Genomic DNA, 24,839 nt, shown 5'->3' on the forward strand with positions numbered 1-24,839 from the left:
CTGGACCCCCTTTAATCTGGGGAGTTTAGGCATACATTTTACACTTTTAACGAAATACAAACTATAGTTAATTAAAATAGTTGTCACAATGATTTCAAAAAAGGTATCGTAATACTAATGAGGTAATTACACTAAGGCTAGTTACGTATTCAAGATAGTGGTATCTTAGACAATATGAATTTCTTGCTTTAAAAATTACTGTTTATAGATTTTAGTCTTTTAAAGAAAAGTTATATAATTTAACTATTTAAGATTTTTTTTTAATGACCATTTTTTTAAGTAATTATCATATTTAAGAGAAAAAGTTTTGATTATCAACGAATAAGCAATTTTCTTTATACAACAAAATATGTTTTCTCTCTAAACATATAGAGGGACATTCACTCAACACCCATACTTTTATTGGATTTTTTATTTTAAGACTTTATCAATTGAATGAATACTTAGAAATACCTAAATAAATTCTAAAACCCAAGACCACAAAACACTGTAAATAATAAAACTCCAAAATTGGTATTGAAAAATAGCTATAATAAAACTCACTATCATCTGAAGATATTATACAAAGAAAAATAGTTGGAGCAAAGGTGACAGAGTAGTCATAAATTTCTTTACAATATAAACAGACTATTAAATTTTTACGAGATAAATTAAAAAAAAAACAATTATTCTATGTATTTAAAATAAATTATTCTTTATTTATATTTAAAATATTACAAACCTTAAAAATATTTACTTTGGACATAATATTCAATTTCACACCTATCACAAGTATAATAAAACAATTTACAAAAACTCATAATAAAAAAAATTAATTTCAATAAAAAACTTATAATTAAAAGATACTTTATTTATAAAAAATGTATTCATGTATTGCTCAACAATTTTCAATAATTTAAAAATGATGTATTAAATACATTGATATAAATTAATTTATGTAAATTTTACATAAATTAATTTATATTAATACTCTAGAATTAATTTAAGTTTTTTTATTTTTTTTTTAACATTTTAACAGTACTGTCTGTAAAATAAAATACAAAATCTCAACATCAATAAATTAATTTTTTAATGGTTTGCTAATTATGTAAATACTTTTTAAACTATGAAACATTATGTATAACTTACAAAGTTTTTATTAAAAAACCTATGAAAAAATAAACAGATCTGTATCACTTTTATGGAAATAAAATGAAAAGATAATATTGGTTTTCAGCTAATAAAAGTACGAAACGTTATGGAAAGAACTTAACTGTACAAAATGTTAATAAATTTGATATTGATTAATTTTGTGAAATTTGCAATTGGTAAATAATAATTTGTATATCAATATATAAGCATTAAATTTTTTTTATGAAAATATGTAACCCTAAGTTTGGAATGATAAAAAAAAATTGTTAGTTCAAAAATAGTTACAAGTTAAATTAAATTAGAATTTTTAAAAATTAGTTTTAAGGTATTTGGCCAAGTGTATATATGTATAAATAATGAATAATAAACTAATCATCTTATTTTTAATTTAAGTACTTAAATTTTTATCTTATTTATTCTTTACTAAAATAATATAAATTTAAAATTTTTATTCTGCCCTAATGAGATCTTCAGATGCTGCCACAGAAGCAATCTCACGAAACGACTGTTCTAAACACTGTTTTAATTCTTGGTAGGTAACAACTAAAATAGTCTTTTCATCACGAGAATACAGACAAACCTAAAATAAAATACTCAAATTTAAGTTTATAAAAAGAATTATAATATAATATATACAGTGGTAAATTAAATACATATTTATTAAAAGTTGAATGATTTTCCTAGTTTATTTTTTAATTAAAGCATTGTAACTTAATATAATTAACAAATTATAAATAAACTGTATACTAACATTTTAGTAATATAAATTAGTAATATACCATTCGAGAATAAAATAAATAAAATTAATTGTTTAAAAATATAGTAATAGAATGTAAAATGAATTAAGTTATACATAATATAATATGTGTTTTTTTTATAATAAAAAAAATCAATTATTCATTAAATAATATTGAAACTTTTTAATGTTTTTTTTAATAAAATTGAGTATTTTTTTAAATTGCAGTTATCTTTTTAACGATTATGATGCTAATTATTTATTTATTAAAAAACAATGAACGAGAGCCCAGTACATACATCTAAATAAACTTAAAAAATAAAATAATACGACTATAAATATTATATACATTGATGACATAATATCATACAATATATTAGTAACATTTACAAAATATTTAATTGAACTCTATACTATTTAAATAAGTTTTAAAACTATCGATTCAAGAAGACACAAAAATTTCAACATTTAAGTTGTTTGTTATTACATTAACCTATTAACAGGGTCATTAAATTGCATATTTTAACTACTTTTAGTAGGATAAAACAATTTTTTTCACCTAGTGTTTATAGGACGAATCAAAAAATTTAATTTAAATTTAAGTCTAAAAGCTTATGTAATAATTTAAAAAATCACAAATCAAGCTTATCTCTTATTTTTAAAAGATCAAACTTTAAGAATCTTAAAATTCAATAATATGTTGAACAATCAACTCATTTAATTTTACATGTGTAACATAAAAATCTTAAGAAATGTTTTTTAAATATCATCAAAACTTGTCCTATGGCTATTGAAAAAGGATATCCAAAGAATCATGAGGTTTAAAACTAATTTGAACCTAACTATATCACTATATAATATATTTTAAGTAAACAAATTTTTAATTCCATTACAATTTCTAATTAAAAAATCTAATAACTGATAAGATTTACTGATAATGTCAGTAATATGTAAGTAAAAAGAAAGAGAAAAATTAAGTGTATACCAAGATCATTCATGAAGGATAATTTATTAAAAGGTACAAATTAAATTGAATACAGAAAGGAAGATTTACTAAAAAGTAAAATAAGTGACAATATTACATTTGTCTATATTCAAAAATAAATTATTTACGTTACACCACACACAAGTTCAGATAAATAATTTTACAATAACTGAGAATCAGACAAGGACGAGATAATTTGAAATATTTAAAAGTTATTTTATTTATAATATTATCATTATACATATCAGACTTCACACCAACTATGTGTGTAGTATTAATGCATGTCCGTCTACTGAGAGTAGCACTGGGTATATTATACAATTTTTGGTGATGAATTCAATTGTTATTTCTATTTTAGTAATATACAATACAATATTTTTAATACTAACCATTTAATTTTTCATAAAATAATGCTTTTTGAAATTTAAATTGTGGATTTTGTTAGTTATATGTGTAATTTTATTTATCTGTTATAAAATAATTTTTAGGTTCATCATAATCTTATCTTAATAAGAGCTTCATAAAATAATTTCGAAATCATAATGTTTAAAATTAACAATAAATTGTTAATTGGTATATTATAAGAATAATAAGAAGTAAAACTAAATACATATACATAAAAATATATAACTTAATTTCAAATAAATATAATGCTTATATTAATAAAATTGAAAAACACTTTAATTACTAGATAATTAATAGTTTAATAGATATTTTGTCTTATTAAGATAATCCTCAAAATTTTCATCATGTTAAGAGTTATTTATAAAAATCATACTTACTGTATCATTTGAACCAGCATCTAATTTATTTAGTGTCTGCACAATATGTCCCATATCCAACCATGGTAGACCTTCTTCAGTTACTTGATGAAATAAGTGATCCCTGAATAGTTTTAATAAATAACGATCACCAGTTTCTGACCAAGATGGATCCATGTTAAACCTACAATTAGGTATAATAAATAAATGTTAGTACTTATTAAATAGAAATAATTATTACTCAGGACGTTCATTAATTGATCCAAGTTTCACCAACAATCGAAAAAGTCTACCATTTTCTATTTCTTTGGTCAGTTCATTTTCAAGAGTATCTGAATGATTTTGAACTGAATCTAATTGTGTATAAAACCTGGCTCCTATCATAGGCATCAACTCAGTTATGTGTCTCCTTTGACTGCTCAACAAATATCTAAAAAATAATTTATGTTAATGTATGATGGTGTCCCATAATATTCTCACAATTTACAATAAGAATAGTATGTGAATTTATTAGACATTGTGGGACATTTTGTATATATAATTTTATAATTTACATATAATTGATAGTATAATCACTTATTAATGTTTTATACTTCAATTTCTATAGAATTTTATATTTTGTAAAAAATTGAATTTTTGGTAATTTATTTTATGGTATCATAAACTGGTTAGTATTAAAACAGGATAGTAGTAAGAACAATTTTTTGGACTTAATATTGACTATATTCATAACTGAAGATATGTCTATAGTTGAAATAGTAATATTATTAATACATTAACTTATTTTTAGTTGGTCATCTAGTTTATTAACTCTTTAATTAAAAAAAAAAAAGCTAAACTAAATTTTACTTTATTTTTCTTTAAAAAAATAATTGTAAAAGAAAGCTAAAGTGTAGCTAACATTTTACTATATATTTTGATCTAGGAATCATAATTAGAATACTGTCTAAATAATTAGATTATCATAAAATAAGTCTAAGATAAAATGAATACTTTTCGTATAAATAATAGCACAAAGAAAAAAATTACAAATTTTAAAATACTAAAGAAGTTTAATAATGTAACATTAATAAAAGATTTTGCCACCAATTACTTTTTCAAAAAAAAATTAAATAAAAGTTACTTAAAAATATTTTTAAACTTTCCTTGAAAATTTTTTCAATTATGAATTTTTAAACAATTATTTATATTATAATGAAATTTTAAAATTTATAAAAAAATAGAATGAAACACAAAGTATTAACTAAATCAAAAGTTGTATAAGGTTCTAAAAATATATGTTAATAAAACATAAATATAAGACTTGAATTTGTTTTGTATGGATATAAAATATTTTTATTAATAAATAATGAATTTTAGTTTGAGGTAAAAGCCCAACGTAGATCTAATACATTTTATATTTATATATACATTTTACACTTGAAATAAATGAAGCTTAAAGATCATTTTATTAATTTTGAATAATTAATCCAATCATTTTTAGTTAAATTTTGTGGTAATTGTCTTATTTATTAAAATATATTATTTTTTTCTATGACGATGGGAACTTACTACCTGTCTCTGAGTATAAATGGTTAAGAAAACTCCTTCTTTGGGGAGACCACTATTGCTCTTAATGGACTGATAAAGCGATAAAAATAAATTAAAAAAAAAAAAAAAAAATTTTATACCTAAATTTCTTTTTTTTATTATTCTAATTAAATATTAAGAAATTAAACATCAAAATTATTAAATTCAATAAACTTTTCATATATTGTGTATAAAAACCTGTTTAAATTTATTTATTTAAAAAACTTGCTTAATACTAACTTGACCTTTACTCCATTTATGGGGTAAGAGTATACTTTGATACTTCATTTTATTTCAGTTAATAACGATTAAATTAAATTAAAATCTAACAATTATCATACAATTTGTAATTTTTGATAGTTTGTCTACTAGAAGAAAAAACTATTTATAGTAGTATACTATATACTACGAGTTAAAAAAAAGTGCACACTTATACCCCAGGTTACTTTATTATTTTTATCAATCAATTTTGAGCATTTTCCACTACATTGTGCCACTATAATACACAAATAATTAAAAAACAAATTGAAAAGCATTGATTCTGGAGAACTATGTAATCATAGAGGGAAAATTAACAACTCAAATTAAACAGAACACCATTATCTACATGGACGATTTTCAATATATATATATTTTTAAATATTTAACCATTTAAAAAAGTTAGAAACATCCGGAGATTAATAGTTTTAACTTTAATTTGTTTTAGTGTGCAAAAAAGTATTCAGACACCCTCTTATTATGAGTCACTGTAGGTTTTTAAAGAGTTGATCGATCACTTGTGATTTATGTGGTTTTTTTTATCAGTCGAGATATCAGAATGTGTTTAACATTAATAATGGTAACATCATGTCTCAAAATATGTATCTGCGATTTTTTTATAAATTTTTTTGTGGTTTTTTAATGAAATATTTAGAATATTTTTTTAATTTTAAATATATAGTAAAAAGTTAACATACCTAATTAAATTTCGAATATCACTACTATAAGTCCGAGCCATTAAATCAATAGATGTTGCTAAATTATCAGGATGCACAGCAATTAATGATCGACATGCCAAAGCCAATAAGAGTTTACCAAAGTCTGTTAAATCTTCTTGCTAATAATTTTAATTATGATTAAAATATAGTTAAAAGAGTGACTTTTATTTTTTATGAACTATACTTGAAAATGACTTATTATATTTGTACTTGACACATCATTCATTAAAATATCCATAATAGCTACACAATTAATTCTTAATCGTGCTCTAGAACTAACATTGCCTGTCACTAAAATTTTATTCAATTCAAGGCCTCGTATTGCCAAACCAGATCCATGGATTATTCTAAGGGCACCACTAAGTTGAATAGCATAATTCCACAATGTACTTTCAGACAATAATCCATTACTGAAAAAATATATAACAAACCATTAACTGAAGTATTATATAATAAGCTGATGTCAGTTAATTTACCAACACCTCCTCACATCATGGTTATTAACCAAATACAAACATTGTGAACAGTTTTAAACAATCAATGTTATCAGTTTTTTTAAATTATTGGTAAAATTTGCTTGTAGTTAATCATCATGAAGTTAAGAGGTTTTGATAAAAGGAAAAAAATCCATAAAAAGTGACATTAGCTTTTTTTATATAAATCACAGATATCAATGCTATTATTCACATAAACTTCATAAACTTTATAAAAAAATTATTTCTTTAATTCATCAACGCTGAGTGTTCTCAAATCGTTTGACTAGTTTAATGTTCAACAATATGCAACAAATCCACAAAACTTGACAATGTTTAAAAATTCTAAGTTTTATGATAATTGCTCTTGGAATCGATTGGTTAATAGACTAATTTAGTATTCAAATAAAAAAAAATAAATGTTTAAATTGTATTATGATTTAAAACTTAATTAAATTACTTTTTACTTATTTATTGAAATACTACTACAAATATTTCAAAATACCTATGCTGATGTCTTAAAATTGCATTTTTTGTATGACTGTATGGTCTTGGAGCGTTTGGATCAGAGCTAAAAGGGTCATTATACCCATTTATTATTTCATGTGAATTAAAGTGTCTAGTTTGCAATGACTCAGAATCCGGATGATAATTGTAGGAAAATATTAATGCTAAAAGTAATATAAATTAAAATAACCTCTTTCTACTAATAATAATTTTTTTTCATACAATTATCATTAAAAGCTTTTGTTACAAAAACATCTTTCAGTTGAACTATATTAGCATGAGTAATTTTCTTCCAAGTTTCAATCAAAGGACTATACTTAGTAATAAGTTGTCGAAAACCTATATACACAAAAATATACTATCAAAATATAAAACAAGAAAATTTATTAAGAAACAAAAATTTAAGCACTTACCATGTATGCGTTTTAAACAGCATTTTTCTCCTGTCTTAGAATTTGTAGCTCTATAAGTTGAAGTATTAAATGTTAATACTTTTGATGAGTGCCCATAATTATCCAAGGGATAAATTTCATAATAATCTTCAATACTTTCTGGTAAATCTAAAAAAAAAGAATTTTATATTTTAAAATTGTGAACTATAAAACGTAAAATGGATATAAATATATAAAAATTAAATCATTTATACCTGGCCACTGATTAGCATCTGGGGACATAATTGACAATGTATTTCTGTGCAATAAATCTCTTCTAAGATCATCTTGAGCATATAGACCAGCTGTAGGTGATTCAACTGAAGGAGGCATTGATAAATATCCTGAAGGATCATCATACATAACATTGTTGACTGAATTAGGACCATTTGCTTCTGGAGGGTAAAAATAAGTAGTACCATTGACGTTTTTCTAAAAAAAAAAAAATAATAATTACATTTTAACACATGTAATTTAAAAGAGAACTCTTACCTGATATGCTTGTATAGACTGAGATTTATCTTTATATAAAGAGGAATTATCAGAGTTATTGGATGGATTAATTAAATTTCTTGGAACAAAGTCAACTGTTGGTACAGATGCCTGTAACTTTAAATTGATAGATTTTATATATGTAAAGCAAATAATCACTACAGAAACAACTTTTTACTTATTAAATTTATTTTCCATAATATTATTATTATTATTGAATGATTTACAATAACAGCCAACTAGATTTATATTCAAATTTATAGACAATACAATTTTTAAAAAATGAAAACAATATCTCATGTAAGTGTTAAGATCTTTTTAAAATTTGTATATTTTTCTTACGTATCATTTCTCCCCAGGTTGATTGTATTGATAAAAAGCATTTACTAAGGTTTTAATTTAAATTATTTTGAGATAACTCATAAAATTACTATTATATTATTATAATATTTTGATAAAATTAATTATTCAACATGATCAAAAAATACACAATTTTAATAAATAATGAATATTACTAAAAAGATATTAGTTCAATAAATTTATTCAATCCAAGACTTTATTAACATTTTGAAACTAAACAAAAATTAATTAGATAAATTTATGTCTATTTTCTAAAAGCAGAAATGTCAATTTATCAGAAGAGTAAAAATAAATTATACATTTCATGGTACTTATACAAATCAACAATTTAGCAATTTTGAAAGTAAAAATATTAACTTCATCAATAAATTTAACTCCTAATTTTTTGGCACATGAAATAAATATTTACCTTTATTCAAATTTCAAAAATATTCAAAAACTTATTTTTGAAATTTATCAGTTTTAAAACAAAATTTAAATCATAAAAATTATTATATAATATAAAAAATATATAATACATAAAAGTTTCTATTTAAGTTAACTACTCTATTTAGTACTAATTTTTTAACCTCACATTGGTCGATTAAATCACACCAGTGATTTTCATTTGTACAAGGTATTATACTGTTTATCTTTTAGTATTATTAATACTTACTTTTTTCATTGATTCATGTGACTGGTTCATCTCTAAATTTGAAAAATTTTTTGACAGAGATTGAAACAATGCTGCTTGAGGAGAAACATTACTTTGACGTTTCTGTATAAAAATATTAAATAATAAGTAAAATTATAGGCTTTTATAATTATTTGAAAAATAATTATTGCTCTAAAATTGAGATACTCTGTGAAATATAGATTATAAAGATAACTTATATATGTATAAAAGTGGTCATAAAAAACTTAAAAAAATATATTCTTCTGATGTTTTTGTTTTTTCAATGAAATGTAAAATTATTGTTCAATTGTAAAGCTATGTACTATCCAATAAAAATATGAATTAACCCAATTAGCCAATTAAGAAAAAGTGATATTTTAACATAAAAGTCTATCTCTCACAGAATGGTAGTTTAATGAGGAAGTGAAATCCTAGGCTATTTCTCTGGATACACTGCTATTAAAAAACTTCATATAATCAGATAGTTCAGAATGGTGATGAAGTATGCATACATTTTCAGTATACATTTACAATATAAATATACTTTGACTTACACTAATATATATTAGAAATAATTAGCCTTAAATTAGTAAAACTACTATTAATATTATAGAGTATTTATACAATACCACAATAATATAAAGCATAAATATAGTAAGAGATTACGATTTATCAGTTAATCACCAAGAATGTTTTCAATAAAGATTCTAAAAATTATTCTATAACTTATAAAAGCCTATGGTATACTCCAGAATTTGAATAAAATTTTAGCTATAACAGTATTAGCTGCATAAAGAAAAATAAACAAGTTTTTAACTTTATGCATTACTTAAGTCCCTATAAAATATTTAAAGTGTTACAATTAAAAAAAAACAGTGCCACAATGGGGTTGCAGCACATAATGAATTTGACATAGTTCAGACAAGTATAGATAACATCTGACAGTGATTATAATCACTATCATAATTAATGCTTCTGTGCAAATCTGTTTAATGTTTAATTTTAAGTAATTGGTGCATTATTCAGCAATTATTTATTATTAAATTCAGCAAAATAAAAAGCAATATCAACTCATATTTCCTTATTTATAACCTGATTACAAGTTTTATGATTTATAAGTATAATACATGAATAAATATTTATTATAGTAATTAAAAATCCCAGCACAGGGGGGTCGCGGTACAGTGGTGACATGGCATAGTAGGATCAAGTATGATATCTGACAGTGATTAAAATCACTATAAAAAAAAAAAGCTTTGATGCAAATCTTTAGATAGTGTTTAATTTTAAAAAATGGGTGGATTATTCCAATAGCTACATGATCTGCTAGTTCCTTAGTAATATCCTGATTAAGATAAAGTATGTCGAATGAAAGAGGGATTAATAAATAATATTATTTCTCATAAAAAATTTGTGTTGATCCATACACTTTTCAATAAGTTATAGCATAATAAAGTTAAAAATGTAAAATACAAAATCGAGAATTTTCATACAAAAATAGCATTTGTTGGCCATTTTCACCGTGAAGATAAAATAAAGTCCGAAATTTTTTTAAAATTTCTTTTAAATATATTACATTAGCTTTAATTTAAGATATATATAAAAGTGTCAGACTTTCTGGAACACTTTCAAAAGTTAAGTGTAAAAGTAAATTTTTTGTGAAAAGGTTGTCATTTTGTTATAGTAATCATACATTGCATCTGTCAGTAGACAAAAAGAATAATTTAAGCTAGTTATAAATTTCAAAGTCATTCTTCTCGAGTTAAAGAAAAGAATTAAAAGAATAAATTAAATATTTTTAACATTATATTTAAAATAAGTATATATAAATAACAGTAGATAATAAATAAATGTGAATATTTGAAATTAAAATTGAAATGTATATAAAGATAATTTCATATTGAATTTATTTTGAGAGGAGAAATTGTGAACCCCAAACATTTTTTTCATAATTTTGGAAATGTATAAAATTCTAACAAAAAAATTTTATTTTTAATATTTTTTAACATTATACAGTTTTTTTTTATCAAAATAGATATTTTTGTTTGAAAAATTAAAGGGGATTGGTCCTCTAGAATACTTTTCTTAATATGTAAATGCATTATACACTAATTTCTTAAAAATACTTTCTAGTAAGTTTTTGTACAATTTAATAATTTTTTTTTAATTTTCTAATTTTTACTCAAAAATTGTATTGTTTTCTTTAAATTTGATACTTGATTTCAACACAAAGACAAATCAAGAGATCAAATTTTTTTTTTCAAAATTAAGTATACCATATAAACTTATATTTAAGATATACATACATATGTCAGTATTTCTGGAATATTTTCAAAGGTTAGATTGTAAAAGTTAATATTTATGTAAAATTGCTATTTTTAATCACGTTAGGGGCAATTAAAGGGTCAAATATTCAAAAAATATATAAACCAAAATATAAGATAATATTTATCAGAAAGGGGCCCCAACGGCCTAAGTACATCATAGTTACTTGGGTTGCCTTGGATGAGGCGGCTTCTACCCCGTGGAAAGTCAGAGGAAAAGGAGGTAGGCCGAGGCTACTCATCAGTAATAGCCTAGACCCGGAAAATCAGGAATATGGAACAAGTGAAAGGAAAGTGGTCTGGGCCTAAGGGACCCACACCTGGGAGACAAGGAGGCTCCTGTGTCGCGGGGGGGCGACGGCGATGTTCACCCAACGCCAACCCGCCCAAATATTAAAAAATATATAAACCAAAATATAAGATAATACCTTAAGTATCTATAAACAAATTTTCTTTTATTCATTAATTTTTCAAAAAGTTATGGCTTTTTAAATAAAAGTTTTAAAAATGTCAAAAATTACTCATTTTAAAAATTGTAATTTTTTAAAGATTTCTCCCATTTATGAGGAATAAGGGAAATTTTTTCAGTTTTTGAAGTTAATGTCATTGATAAGATACACTTTGTGATCTTTTGACGTAGTGTTCATCAAAATTGGTCCAGTGAATGTTGAGAATAATTGGTAACAGGCACAAAAAATAAATAGATAAACAAATCATAGTAAAATTAATACCTTCTCATTTTTGCATTGAAGCTAAAATTGTATATCTCCAATAAGTTCTGTATAATTGAGTTCTATACAAATAAAACCATCCATAAATATGGTTGGTGTTATGTACAATTTGTGTCATTACAACAACTTTAAAACTCAAACTGTTTGATTGGATAAAAAAATTGCAAAAACAAAATTGTTTGACTTTTTTTCTTCTATCGTATCATCACACTAAAGAATGGATTTTCATTAACAAAATTTATAGTTAATATCCCTGAAGGAATTAAAGTAAAAAAATTAATTTCATAGTATTGTAGTTTTTTTTTTTAAACAACACTATTTTCTTTGATGAAAATTAAAAATTTTAAATAAATTCCAAGAAAATAAATGTCAAAATATTTCATGGATCTCTCTGTAGACAAATTTCAAATAACTATAACTTTTGAATTGTTAGCTAATGATTCACAATAGTACAAATTCATTATCAACATTAAAATAAATAATAATAATAATTCATTATTTAATAGTCATTAAATTGAATTCAAGCATAAGGAATAACAACATACCATATAGGTAGCAAGTTTTGACTCTTCTGGTGGACCATTTTGTAGCAAATTATACTGTGTAACTAATGTCATTGGATCCATTTCAAAAAATATTTTTTCTACTATAAACAAAATACAAAATAAGAAAATTTATTTATCACATCAAATTATATAAAGAGTATTAAAAATTTTAAGAAAATAATTTTAGTATTAAAAATAAGTTATATTGTAAAAGATTCATAAAATTTTCAAAGACTTGTTAAATAATAGAATATTAGTCAAAAAGTAAATATATTTTGATTAATTATGATAAAATTTTTTTCAAAAACGCTGTCTGCAACTTCTAACAAATTAAAACTCAAATTATAACAATATATTAAACAAAATTTTAGTTAATAATATAAATTTACTTGATACATTTTTAACTTACTTAAAATAATTCATCGAAATTTTACATTTAACATAAACACTTTGCTTAACATTATTACACTTATTATAAAATAATTGAATATTGATCCATACATTTAAATGAATGTATCACTTACTGATTAACTGATTCAATAAAAAAAAGTAATAATTGCAATAATGGACAAAAATAATTGTTAAATACCAAAATATGTTTTGCAAACCAAATAATGCGTATCAACACATGCCAGATGCGATGAAAAGTGAAAAGAAATTCAATACATTGATACTTCATTTAAACATTCAGAAAAAATTTAAATTAAATAAAAGCCGGATACTGTTTACTAATTGCGACACAATTTACTCTAAATTAATTTTTCTTCTCATTTCTATGCGTAATAATTCTTATACATTTTTGATACTTTGTTATTGTTTTTACTCAAAATATAAATTATAATTACAACTAGTCATGGAAGATAAAAGTATGATAACAAAGTACTCTTAGATTAATAAATTAAAGATTATTATTATATCTAATAACCTTGCACTGTAACATAACAGATATAATTTAAACTGGAATCGTTAATCCATAGTGAAATTTGGTCAATTGAGGGAACATTTAATATGAACAACTTCGGGCAGTTTTCCGAAAGGTCAATTCTTGGAGCACGTTACTTTACCGGAATTTTTGTGGGTGGGAACGTTTGTTTCACAAATTTCTTGTTCCGATTAACATTTGAAACAACAATTTTATAGAACAAAAGTGCATGGATCAAATATGACTTGGAACAAATAGATCATGGAAAAATAAATAAATGGAATTTAATAAATTTGAAATATAAGAATTTTGAAATAAATGTTAATTTGTATAATATAGTAACGGGAAAGTTTATACATTTATATTGGATCAATTATCCAGACATTTCTTCCAACAAAAATGAAATCATAATAGTGATAATCAAAATACCATACATATTCTGAAATTAAGAAGTCGCCTTAATATGGAATTATGTTGATTATATAAAAGTTTTTATTCATAATTAAAATATTTTATTTGATATATTGACCTTATTATTAAAAATAAAGGATGGTAATTCTTTTTAGATGTTAAACGATAATGGATTAATACTTTAATAATAGTTAGAATATTTTAATGAAACACAAGTTTAGTTTGATCACTAATCTCACCGTTCCTAACATTTACCTAAAATCAGTATTATTCGGAATACAGAAAATCTCGGTACGAAGTAAAAGCTGTTTTCGAATAATTAACTGTTTCATAAACCCTTTTATTAAAATAGGTCCTATGGTAGTAATTAGGTATTGTCATTTTTGTATTTCGGATATTTTGCTAAGTTGTGGCAAATAATAGCCACATCATATTATTTTTGTGAAACTTAAATTTAATTTTAAATATAATTAAATTTTAATCTAATTAATTCAGAAAATATTTCAAGCATTATAAATGACTACGAAAACTTAATAAATATCATTTATAAAAATCGATATACAAAAATTTTGTCATATAATCTGCTCTGTAATAAGCATATAAATAATAAAATTCTTATATAATTCAATACAAATTTAAATAAATATTATTTTCTTATTTATTTATTTTATATCTTTTATAATGTAAATATATAGAATGTTCAGTAAATTTTCTATTGTTCTTATTGTTTGTAACAACGAGAATAATAAAAGTTAGTTTCCTTTCTTGCTAAACACCTATATATCAATGATGTTTTGTTGAAAAAGCATTTAACGTTAATATCACAGTAGTTTTAGTAAATTTAAGATTTAGAAATGTCTTTTTAGAAAATATAGCAACAATGAGCTGTAAATGCACATTCAAGTTAAATCTCTAAAATGTTGAAATTATTACTATTACTTTAAGAAGGTTGACACGTTGTTTTGATGACCTGTTTTAATCTTATTACTTAAGAAGGAGTCTAAGTATTTTTTTGGCGCATCAATTGATGTGCCGAAATATGTTTAAAACCATGTCTCGTGCAATCATAGATTCTGAAGAATTGAATGATCGTAGAGACACGATCAATATGTTGAATTAAACATGACAAAGTTTCTCCTGAAAAGTAAGAAAAAGTGACTTACTGCCTTATTCGTTGTGCATATAGAAATGTTCCATACCCATTAAATTAAATTCAAAGTCTGCTATGTGTATTTTTGACACTGTAATAATTAAACAGTTAAATATTAATAATAGAAGTAAATGATTAAAAAAAAATTATGTAATAATAATTATTGTTTTGGTGGTAATGCAACATATCTGATTACAGCAATGCACAAAAGTTACATTTCTGTAACTAGATATGTTTGGAAAAAAAATTTTTGAATTATTTTTTCGGTTTACTCATAGTTGAGATATTGTTTCGTAAAAACTATTGACGTCACTATTGAACAACAATTATTGCAAACACTTGATATTATTGCTGACAGTGATTATTATAATCAATCTTATATACTTATTTACGTAAAATTTGTAACCTTAACTCATTCATTTTATTTAAAATTCACATTAGTACAGTTTTATGAATAATTAGTAAACAACGTACATAAAAAATAAATTTAATTATGGTTAGTTAATATTAGGATTGAAATACTAGAAAACTTACCCATCATCGAAAGATATGTTAATATATCAAGTAAGTAAAAAAAATAATTAGTTTTATTTTTAATTAATCGCCAACAAAAATTTTTAAATAACTAGAACGAGCATATATAAACTGCTAGGAGCAAATAAATGAATTCGTGATCATTTTGCTCCATGTTACCATTTTCGCCATTACTTGGATGATTGGACTGAGGAAGTGTTTTCATCAATAAACCTATTCTATGGTTTATTGATGTTATAGCTAAAGATTCCGTAGTTATTGCATAAATATATCTAAGGCTGTTGTATCCAATGCTATACTATTGCAATATCTGATATATGATCATAAGGGTTTTTGTGATTTGTATCATCACAAAAAATCTATTTTAACAAAAAACCGCCAAATTTTAACACTTTTAAATCACTTCTTACTACTCAAACTTTTTTAAATATTGTTCATCAGCATGAAAAACTGATGTAATTTAAAAATTAATTGAAAAAAGGGTGCCAGGTTAACTTGATTTATATTAAAAAAACAAACACAAATCTTTGATGTACTCGAGATGACTTAGAATTTTAATATAAATTTTAGAATATAATGTTTCAATAAGCAAAAAATGAATAGTAAGTATTAAATTATTAGATATTTGAAACTTAATGATTTAATTTAAAGCATTAATACTCGTATTCAAAAGTTATCAGGCATGTAATGAATGACCACTGACAGTTTGTTGTTTACATTCGGTTTTTGTTTTTGTTGTTGTTTACGACATTCTAGGCATTTAGCTCTTCCTTTTTTATACCAACAATTGTCCGTTATGTTAATTGTAGTTTTTCCACGCATTCATTTATTTTTCAGGTAGGTAACCAATTTTTGTTTATAGTCCATTGAAAATTTTTTAGAAAATTACAACAGAGAAGATGGATGTTACAATTAACATAAAAGAAAATTATCGGTATAGAAAAGGAAGAGTTAAATGCCCAGATGTCGTAAACAACAACAAAAACAAAAACCGGATGTAACCAACAAACTGACAGTTGTCAACAAAAACAACAACAGATAAACAACTTGGATGTTATCAAATATCAACTGATGTAAAAATATATCGTAAACAGTTAGTTACAACCACGAACCTGTAACTATCACTCTGTAGATGAATTCTGCAGCGAGTCCGAAACGCCAGCTCGTGACAATATATATATATATAAGTGATTAAGAGAAAATATGTAAAATACATATAAAATCTTCATTTAAAAAAATTAAAACCCTTTAAAATAGTAATAAGTGTTCAAACTATCGAAATTTTTTATGCAACTAAATAGTTTATTTTTAGCATACACTATCATAAACTACCAAAGTTTAAAAACTATTAGGAAAGATTGGCTAACTCGATAGCTTAGCTCATTTCTGAAAACATGGATACATTCGTAAATATTACAAGCAGTAGATATATATATATACATATTTTATTGAAATTATGAAAAAGTCTTAGAAAACCTAAAATATAAACGTAACTTCAAAAATTTGTCTATGGGGGTATTATTTCACAATATTGAATAATAAATTAATAGAAAGCTCTTTCCACTCTTCCCAAAAAATCATCTTTAATTATGGGGGCTAAGCTCCAATGATAACTACGCTAATGATCTTAAGTCTATAATATAGGCCACCGAGTCAATATTATAGACTATACTTTTTTGAATAACTAAATTTTATTGCACAATTGATAATGTAATAAAATTTTTTTAAGAATAACAATTTATTAAATGCATATTTTATTGTATATTTCACATACTTGCATTATATTTGGCTCTTTTTAACACGCTTATATTAGTTTCACTTGTATGTTTGTTTGTTGTTTGTTGTTTGTCGTTTGTCGTTTGTCGTTTGTCGTTTGTAAGTTTGTAACTCCACGCGGCACGTGTTATTATGTCGCGTATCCCGTCGTGTATGACCTTGAGACTATACTGTTGTAACGCATTCACCCCACTCCGCTCACCAGTCGGCGCCAACACTATTTTTTTCTGTATAATTTTGAGTAAACGCCGCGGTGCAAAGTCCNGTTCATATAATTCCATGCTCTAATTATAATTAATTAAATAAAATACAAAGTGGTTCGTCTCTTTAAGGATAAAAAACCTAATCTTTAATTTTCTTTATTGAGGAAACCCTCATTTTTAGTTTATTGATAGAATATCAATAAATAGATTTCAAACAATTTTTTGTTCTAATTTATTTTCCCAATTAATGGTTTCTTTTTTAAAAATGTTTAAATATTTGAATTTCAAAAACAAATTCATCATTAATTTGGTTTTCACAATACTGGAGGTAACAATAGTCTTTTTCAATGGACCATAAACTTTTTATGATCGTTAACAAGAAAATTTAGGTATTTTATTTTAGAAGAGATGAAAGAAAAATAATTAAACTACATATTATAAAATTTTTCAAATCAAATAATATTTTCCTTTGCGAAAAATTAAAAATTTTCAACAGTTTGTAAACTAAACTCATATAAACCAGACTAACTTTACAAAAACCCGGACGAGGGTCCACCATGGGCCGAGGCAAACCAAAGGCAGAATTGCAGCACCATGGATTTTATACCTCATCCTAGGGGGAAAAAAGTTCTAGGATTAACAATGTGTTGTAACAATAATATTGAAATTACGTACTAACTCATCATCTAAAAAAATAAAATACTATGAACTGTACATATGCAAACAGATTAACCAAATGGCAACAGAAAAAATGTGGAAGAAATTAGCACAATTACCTATGGGCATAGATCTTCTAATGTATGAATCTAACTGTATGTATTATTTTGAAATCAAAGCCATCGATGAACATGGAAAAAGTTCGCCTTATGAACAAGCTCAAGTTTACATAAGAGATTAAAAACAATTTTTATTTTTTTTTTCTTTCCACAAACATAACTTGTTTATACATTATTATTATATTATACTGTACACTTAATTTTTATCAATATTAAATTATAATTTTTATAAATATTACATCATTTTTTAATGTGATTTTATGTTGTGAGGTCAGAACATTTAAACAAATTAGGGTAGATGTTGTAATAATAGTATTAACGTGACAAAAAATTATGTTATCATTTTATTACTCATATTATTGTGTATTAAAGGAAAATATTGTAAACTTTGATCACAATTAAATTATATGTCAATAAAAATATCTGGAAACACTAATTATGTTGATCCCTAATTGAATTAAAATAAAAGTATAAAAGACGGGTTAACGTGGCATAATAACTCACTCGCACACAGAATATCTCAGAGTCAGTTAGACATCAACATCATTAGTGTGAAAAGACATATTTAAAAAAAAAAAAAAGAAAAAAAGAATACTTATTCAAAGGTAATCAAAAATGCTGAACATAAAATTTTAATGTAAATAATAAAGTTTAAATAAGTACTTTTGGTAAAACTGAATCTATATAGAGCAGATTTCGTTTGAGCTGTTATTTTACGGTTGGCGATTGCTCTGGATTTTTGGTAAATTAAAATTTACATATACAGGGTGTTCAGTAAGTCAGGAAACGGGTTTCTATTGTTCTCATTGTTACAAACAATGAGAACAATAGATACCCGTTTCCTGTCTTACTGAACACCCTGTACATATGTGTGGTAATATTCCTTTTCTTTGGAATCGTATTAGTAAAAAAAAAAATAGAGAAAAAAAAACCATCGGAACACTGACCCCGATATAAAAAGTAACTCAAAAAAAAATAATAATAAGGAATTAAGCTTAAGACCATAAGAGTATCAATTATTTCAATATCTGCTCAAGCAACACATCTATATAAATATATAATATTATATATTATTCTTGTTCTTTAATCTTAATTATCTTTATTTTATTCCTTCACATCTTTTTTTGAGTTACAAAAAATGTTGAATTATTAAGATTTATTAATTATTATAAATTAATTTTATAATGAACATAACAAAATAAAATGGACAATGGTCATTCAAATAAATTAACTAATAAAATAAAGTGAAATAAAATACACAATACCCAAAATAATAGAGGTAAGATATATATATATATACAATACCATAAAATGTTAAATAGATAAAGTTAAGTAAAAAAATAGTATCAATAATTAAGTTATGGCCAAGGATAGCAGATTCATCAAATGTCTGTGATTATAAATTTGTCTGAAGAGTTATTTAAAAATTATTTATATTATACAATATCCAATTTATATTTCTTTTGCTTACAATATCATTTTGAGAATTAATAATCATTAAGTTCAGAAAAATGAAAGATAGTTTGAATAATTGAAAAAAGAAAGCTGTGAAATTTCTAGATCACTCAAAAGGCTGTGCCCAACACGATGGTCGTCTAGAATTGATTGTTTGATATCACTCAACCATATGTACCCAGATGTTATGAAAGTTTTAAACGAGTTTGCTTGTATACGAACGAGAAAAGTAAAAAAAATGTATGGTAAGCTATGTCAAGATAAAACGTCTTTCAGAAGGAAACCATTATTTTAAAATTCAAGTTTTATATCGATGTATTGATACTGTTGTGACACAATTGAAAACAAGATTTGTAGGCCTTAGTGAAATAAGTGATTTATTTAGTTGTATTTTACGACCAACTGTAATATCTGATGAAGAGATCAGTAAGAGAGCAAAAAAGTTGGCAGAGGCATTTGAGGACTTTAATCCAGCAGAACTTACAACACAAATTGAATCATTTAAATTTCTGTTTACTTCTGAGCTTAAATCTTGTCGCAGCGTTTTTGATATGACTAAATTACTAATAACTGATAATAATAATTCAATTACTAGTTCCCAGATTTGTTAACAGCATTTTATTTGTTCCTTACATTACCGGTTACTGTGGCAAGCGCAGAGAGGACATTCTCAAAGCTTAAATTAATAAAGAATTATCTCAGGAGCACCATGTACCAAACATGGCTCAGTGGCCTTGCAATGATTTCAATTGAAAATGAGCGGGCCAAAAAATTGAATTTGTCGTCATTCATCGTCATTGTCATACGTCAAGTTATTTTCTCAAGACCGTAGCAGAAAAAAAAGTTTTCAAGTATAAGTATATTCATATTTATAATTTTTTAATTCAATTTATAATTCAATAAGTTTTTAATAAACTATACAGTATACATAATTAAATTTAATTACATAATTTTATACACATTTTTAATGTGTATAAACTAAAATCCCTATGTTAGCTGAATTTGGTTACAGATATAATAGGGCCTCCGAAAAATTGTATTCACGGGCCTCAGTAAATGTAGTTCCGCCAGTGCTATCAATATATAGTTAATCAAAACATAATCATTATCGCGGTTTTCAGGTTATTCTAGTATTATTATACTAATAAAATACAATGGTAGTTCAATGATTTTACCATGTGAGGAGATGGAAAACCTTAATGAAAGTCATCAAAAGCTGGTCCCCTACATCAAAGCGTATTTAGTTTTATTATTCTATCAAGATGTTATTATGAACTATTAGATACGTATAAATGGTTATTTTCTTATTAAACCTATTTAGAACATTTAATTTATTTTAGAAAAGTACCCAGTTAAATTTATTTATAAATAATAATCAAGACTTAAAATTTCATCTCCCAAATTTGTAAGATAAAAATTTTTCGCATACAAACTATGTTATTTAAAAGATATATAATAGCTCGGAATCCTTGGAATTCCTAACTGTCACCTATTACAAATATCACAAAACTGGATTATAATTAATCCTCACAGTATTCTAAAGGAATCTTAAATTTGGCGCCAAAATTAAATACGGCCATAAACCGCTCGCGTTTATTAGGCACAGACGCGGTTTACTATTCGCGACCGCTTCATGTGTAACCCACTTAATAAATTAAATCACGTCCAGTTAATTAATTTATCGCAAGATATTAATTATAGTGTATTCTTAAAAAATAATATAAAATTAATGAATAAAAATCATTTGATGTTTTATCTACAGAGTAAAATCTATTGAAATAAATTAATCAAATATTTTTATATGTTATAATAATTAATATTTTTATAGACTGATTATAAATATATTTTTATGAGCAGTAAATAAATATATAATATTCAGGGCTATGTTTTATATGCATTTATAAAATTTGAAGGGTCTTATGCTTTTGTAACTTATTCGTAGGATTATTTTACAACGCTGAAATATATTTTGTTTTGGGAGAGGGATTAACCTATGTATTAAAAAATTGACTTATTTGACAAGAGATAACAGACAATTATTTATAATTTATTAATTAAAACCATTTTATTTTAAGTGACCAACTCTTAATTAAAATTAAAATTTAGTAATGAAGTTAAAAGATAATAATAATAGTAAAATTATATACCTTAAAGATTCGGATTTGATATTTTTTTGATAAAGATTAGTTTTCTTATTTAAATTTTGTATAGAACTATAATTTAATTAATAAGATTACAACATACATTTAGTCTCAAATAAAATGTAATCAGAAAATTTTTAACATCCATCAAACAACAAAAATTTCTGCTAAATAACCCAACCGATGGTCTATTTAGAAAAATCTTGTTAGTGTACTACACACCATTAAACGATGTATATCGCTTAAATTTTAAGTGGTAAATTCAATCGTTTTTAGTAGATGGAAAATATATTTTAAAAGCCAAGATATAATTATTGATTATTTTCATTTCGATGAAGAGATATTGGAATAAAAAAAATCCATTTTTAAGTTAAAATTTATTACTCTACAATTCATCTCTTATAATATATTGGTATTTTGATATGTTCTTTTTTTAGCTTCAATGCGAAGCTAAGAAAGTATTAATTTTCTATGATGTATTTTTTTTTTTTATGTCTGTTGCCACTTTTTCTCAGCTCTCACTAGACCGATTTCTTTCAAAAGTACGTCAAAAGATCACAAATCGTATCTAGTTGGAAACATTACCCTTAAAAATTGAGAAAAATTCCCTCGTTCCCCGAAAATGGGGGAAATATCCAAAAAAATTACACATTTTAATATCGGTAAATTTTGTCATTTTTTTCACTTTTTTTTCTTAAAACTTCCATAACTTTTTCAAAAATCAACAAATCAACATAATTTTTTTTTATACTAAAACCTTAGATATTTACCTTTCATTTGTTATCATTTTTTTGAAAATTTATCACTTAACCTGCTCATTGGGGGGGATTTAAGATAGCAACTTTTTTACAAAAACTAACTTTTTCAACTGAACTTTTGAAAATGTTCCGGGAATACTGCGTCCTTTAAACATATATCAAATCAAAGGTTATGTTATATACTATCAAATGAAAAAAAAAATTTGTCCCGACATCTTATCTTCTATGTGCAAATGGCTGTCGAAAATTAAAAAAAAATGTAATGTTTGCGATAAAAATTACATTTTATCGGGATGTTTTTTGTACTTAAAACTGCCATAACTTTTTCAAAAATGAACAAATAAAAATAATATTTTTTTGTATTGAAACCTTAGATATTTCCCTTTCATTTGATATAATTTTTTTTGAAAATCTAACACTTATTCTGCTCACTGGGAGGATTTAAAATAGTAACTTTTTTACAAAAAATAACTTTTTCAACTTAATTTTTGAAAATGTTCCGGAAATACTGCGTCCTTTAAACATATATCAAATTAAAGCTTATTTTATGTACTACAAAATGAAAAAAAAAAATTTGTCCCGACACTTTTTTTTCTACATTTAAACGGCTGCCGTAGTTAAAAAAACACTATTTTTGTGTTAAAATTTTCGATTTTCGATTTTAAATTTTCAACTTAAAAATGCTATAACTTTTTGAAAAATGTATATATCAGCACAAATTTTTTTTTTCTAAATACATTATAAGTACATCTTTCATTTGACATACTTTTTATTAAAATTGGACAATTTCCCCTTATATAGGGGGCGTTCAAAACTTAAAATATTGTAAAAAACATAGATCTTTTTCAACTGAACTTTTGAAAATGTTCCGGAAATACTGCGTCCTTTAAACATATATCAAATCAAAGGTTATGTTATATACTATCAAATGGAAAAAAAAAATTTGTCCCGACATCTTATCTTCTATGTGCAAATGGCTGTCGAAAATTTAAAAAAAAATGTAATGTTTGCGATAAAAATTACCTTTTATCGGGATGTTTTTTGTACTTAAAACTGCCATAACTTTTTCAAAAATGAACAAATAAAAATAATATTTTTTTGTATTGAAACCTTAGATATTTCCCTTTCATTTGATATAATTTTTTTTGAAAATCTAACACTTATTCTGCTCACTGGGGGGATTTAAAATAGCAACTTTTTTACAAAAACTTACTTTTTCAACTTAATTTTTGAAAATGTTCCGGAAATACTGCATCCTTTAATCATATATCAAATTAAAGCTTATTTTATGTACTATAAAATGAAAAAAAGAAATTATGTACTATAAAATTGTCCCGACGACCTATCTTCTATGCGAAAATGGCTACCGTATTCAAAAACATGCTATTTTAACAAAAATTTTTTTTTTAAATTAAACACTATCTACAGATTTGCATCGAAGCGATTTTTATGATAGTGATTTTAATCACTGTCAGATATCATCTATACTGGACCCAACTATGCCACGACCCCACTGTGCTGTGTTTTTTTTTAATTAGAAAATTCTCGGCAGCGTATTTTAAACCTCCTAAATATAAAAATAGTAATCATTTCCCAAGTACTGATTCAAAAATTACATTAAAGATATAAGTATTAAATTTTTATTTTATAAATTAAATATATATGTTACCATTTAAAAAAATAAAATTGGTGTCCTGATAAGAGATACAAGACGAACCTAAAAATTATTCAATCTTTTATAAATTGAAAATAGAATAGTACTCAACAAAGCCCAAAGAAAATTCTAAAATTAACACTTTAGTAGAAATTTAGTGGTCAATGAAAAATTAATCACTCTTTAATAAAACAACATTTTAAAAATAACTTTTAATATTTCATGCAATTTTTATGTAACATTTATAAATATTTATTAAGTTCATAATTTTGTAAACAATTATTTATACTTTTAATTTTTGAAAATGTTCCGGAAAGACTGCGTCCTTTAAACATATATCAAATTAAAGCTTATTTTATGTACTACAAAATGAAAAAAAAAA

The 24,839-nt window shown here is 24.1% G+C and overlaps 2 protein-coding genes across 7 annotated transcripts; both read right to left on the bottom strand.

The window, feature by feature from the left end:
* Positions 1 to 1,204: 1,204 nt before the first annotated feature.
* Positions 1,205 to 13,501, bottom strand: LOC126904795 (PAN2-PAN3 deadenylation complex subunit PAN3). Of its 6 annotated transcripts, none has more exons than XM_050684050.1 (14): positions 13,267 to 13,501; positions 13,087 to 13,208; positions 12,678 to 12,775; positions 9,078 to 9,179; positions 8,063 to 8,179; positions 7,786 to 8,002; positions 7,553 to 7,699; positions 7,362 to 7,478; positions 7,138 to 7,303; positions 6,344 to 6,569; positions 6,139 to 6,278; positions 3,855 to 4,043; positions 3,635 to 3,797; positions 1,205 to 1,711 (listed from the first exon to the last, which is right to left on the bottom strand). In XM_050684050.1, the coding sequence occupies exons 3-14, from the start codon at positions 12,756 to 12,758 to the stop codon at positions 1,580 to 1,582; spliced, it is 1,797 nt and encodes a 598-aa protein (XP_050540007.1). In that variant the 5' UTR covers positions 12,759 to 12,775; positions 13,087 to 13,208; positions 13,267 to 13,501; the 3' UTR covers positions 1,205 to 1,579. The 6 variants fall into 6 exon arrangements, with proteins under 6 accessions (XP_050540007.1, XP_050540008.1, XP_050540005.1 ...); XM_050684048.1 differs by having other exon boundaries at positions 1,206 to 1,711; positions 12,678 to 12,778; positions 13,286 to 13,501; XM_050684047.1 differs by having other exon boundaries at positions 1,206 to 1,711; positions 12,678 to 12,778.
* A 1,260-nt stretch (positions 13,502 to 14,761) lies between these two features.
* On the bottom strand, positions 14,762 to 17,751 carry LOC126905066 (uncharacterized). Its single transcript, XM_050684457.1, has 3 exons — positions 17,469 to 17,751; positions 15,210 to 15,251; positions 14,762 to 15,147 (listed from the first exon to the last, which is right to left on the bottom strand). The coding sequence occupies exons 1-3, from the start codon at positions 17,749 to 17,751 to the stop codon at positions 15,011 to 15,013; spliced, it is 462 nt and encodes a 153-aa protein (XP_050540414.1). The 3' UTR covers positions 14,762 to 15,010.
* Positions 17,752 to 24,839: the final 7,088 nt, after the last annotated feature.

This window comes from Daktulosphaira vitifoliae, unplaced genomic scaffold, assembly GCF_025091365.1.
Source record: "Daktulosphaira vitifoliae isolate Bord-2020 unplaced genomic scaffold, ASM2509136v1 Scaffold_4, whole genome shotgun sequence".
In the NCBI taxonomy this organism is placed as follows: domain Eukaryota; kingdom Metazoa; phylum Arthropoda; class Insecta; order Hemiptera; family Phylloxeridae; genus Daktulosphaira; species Daktulosphaira vitifoliae.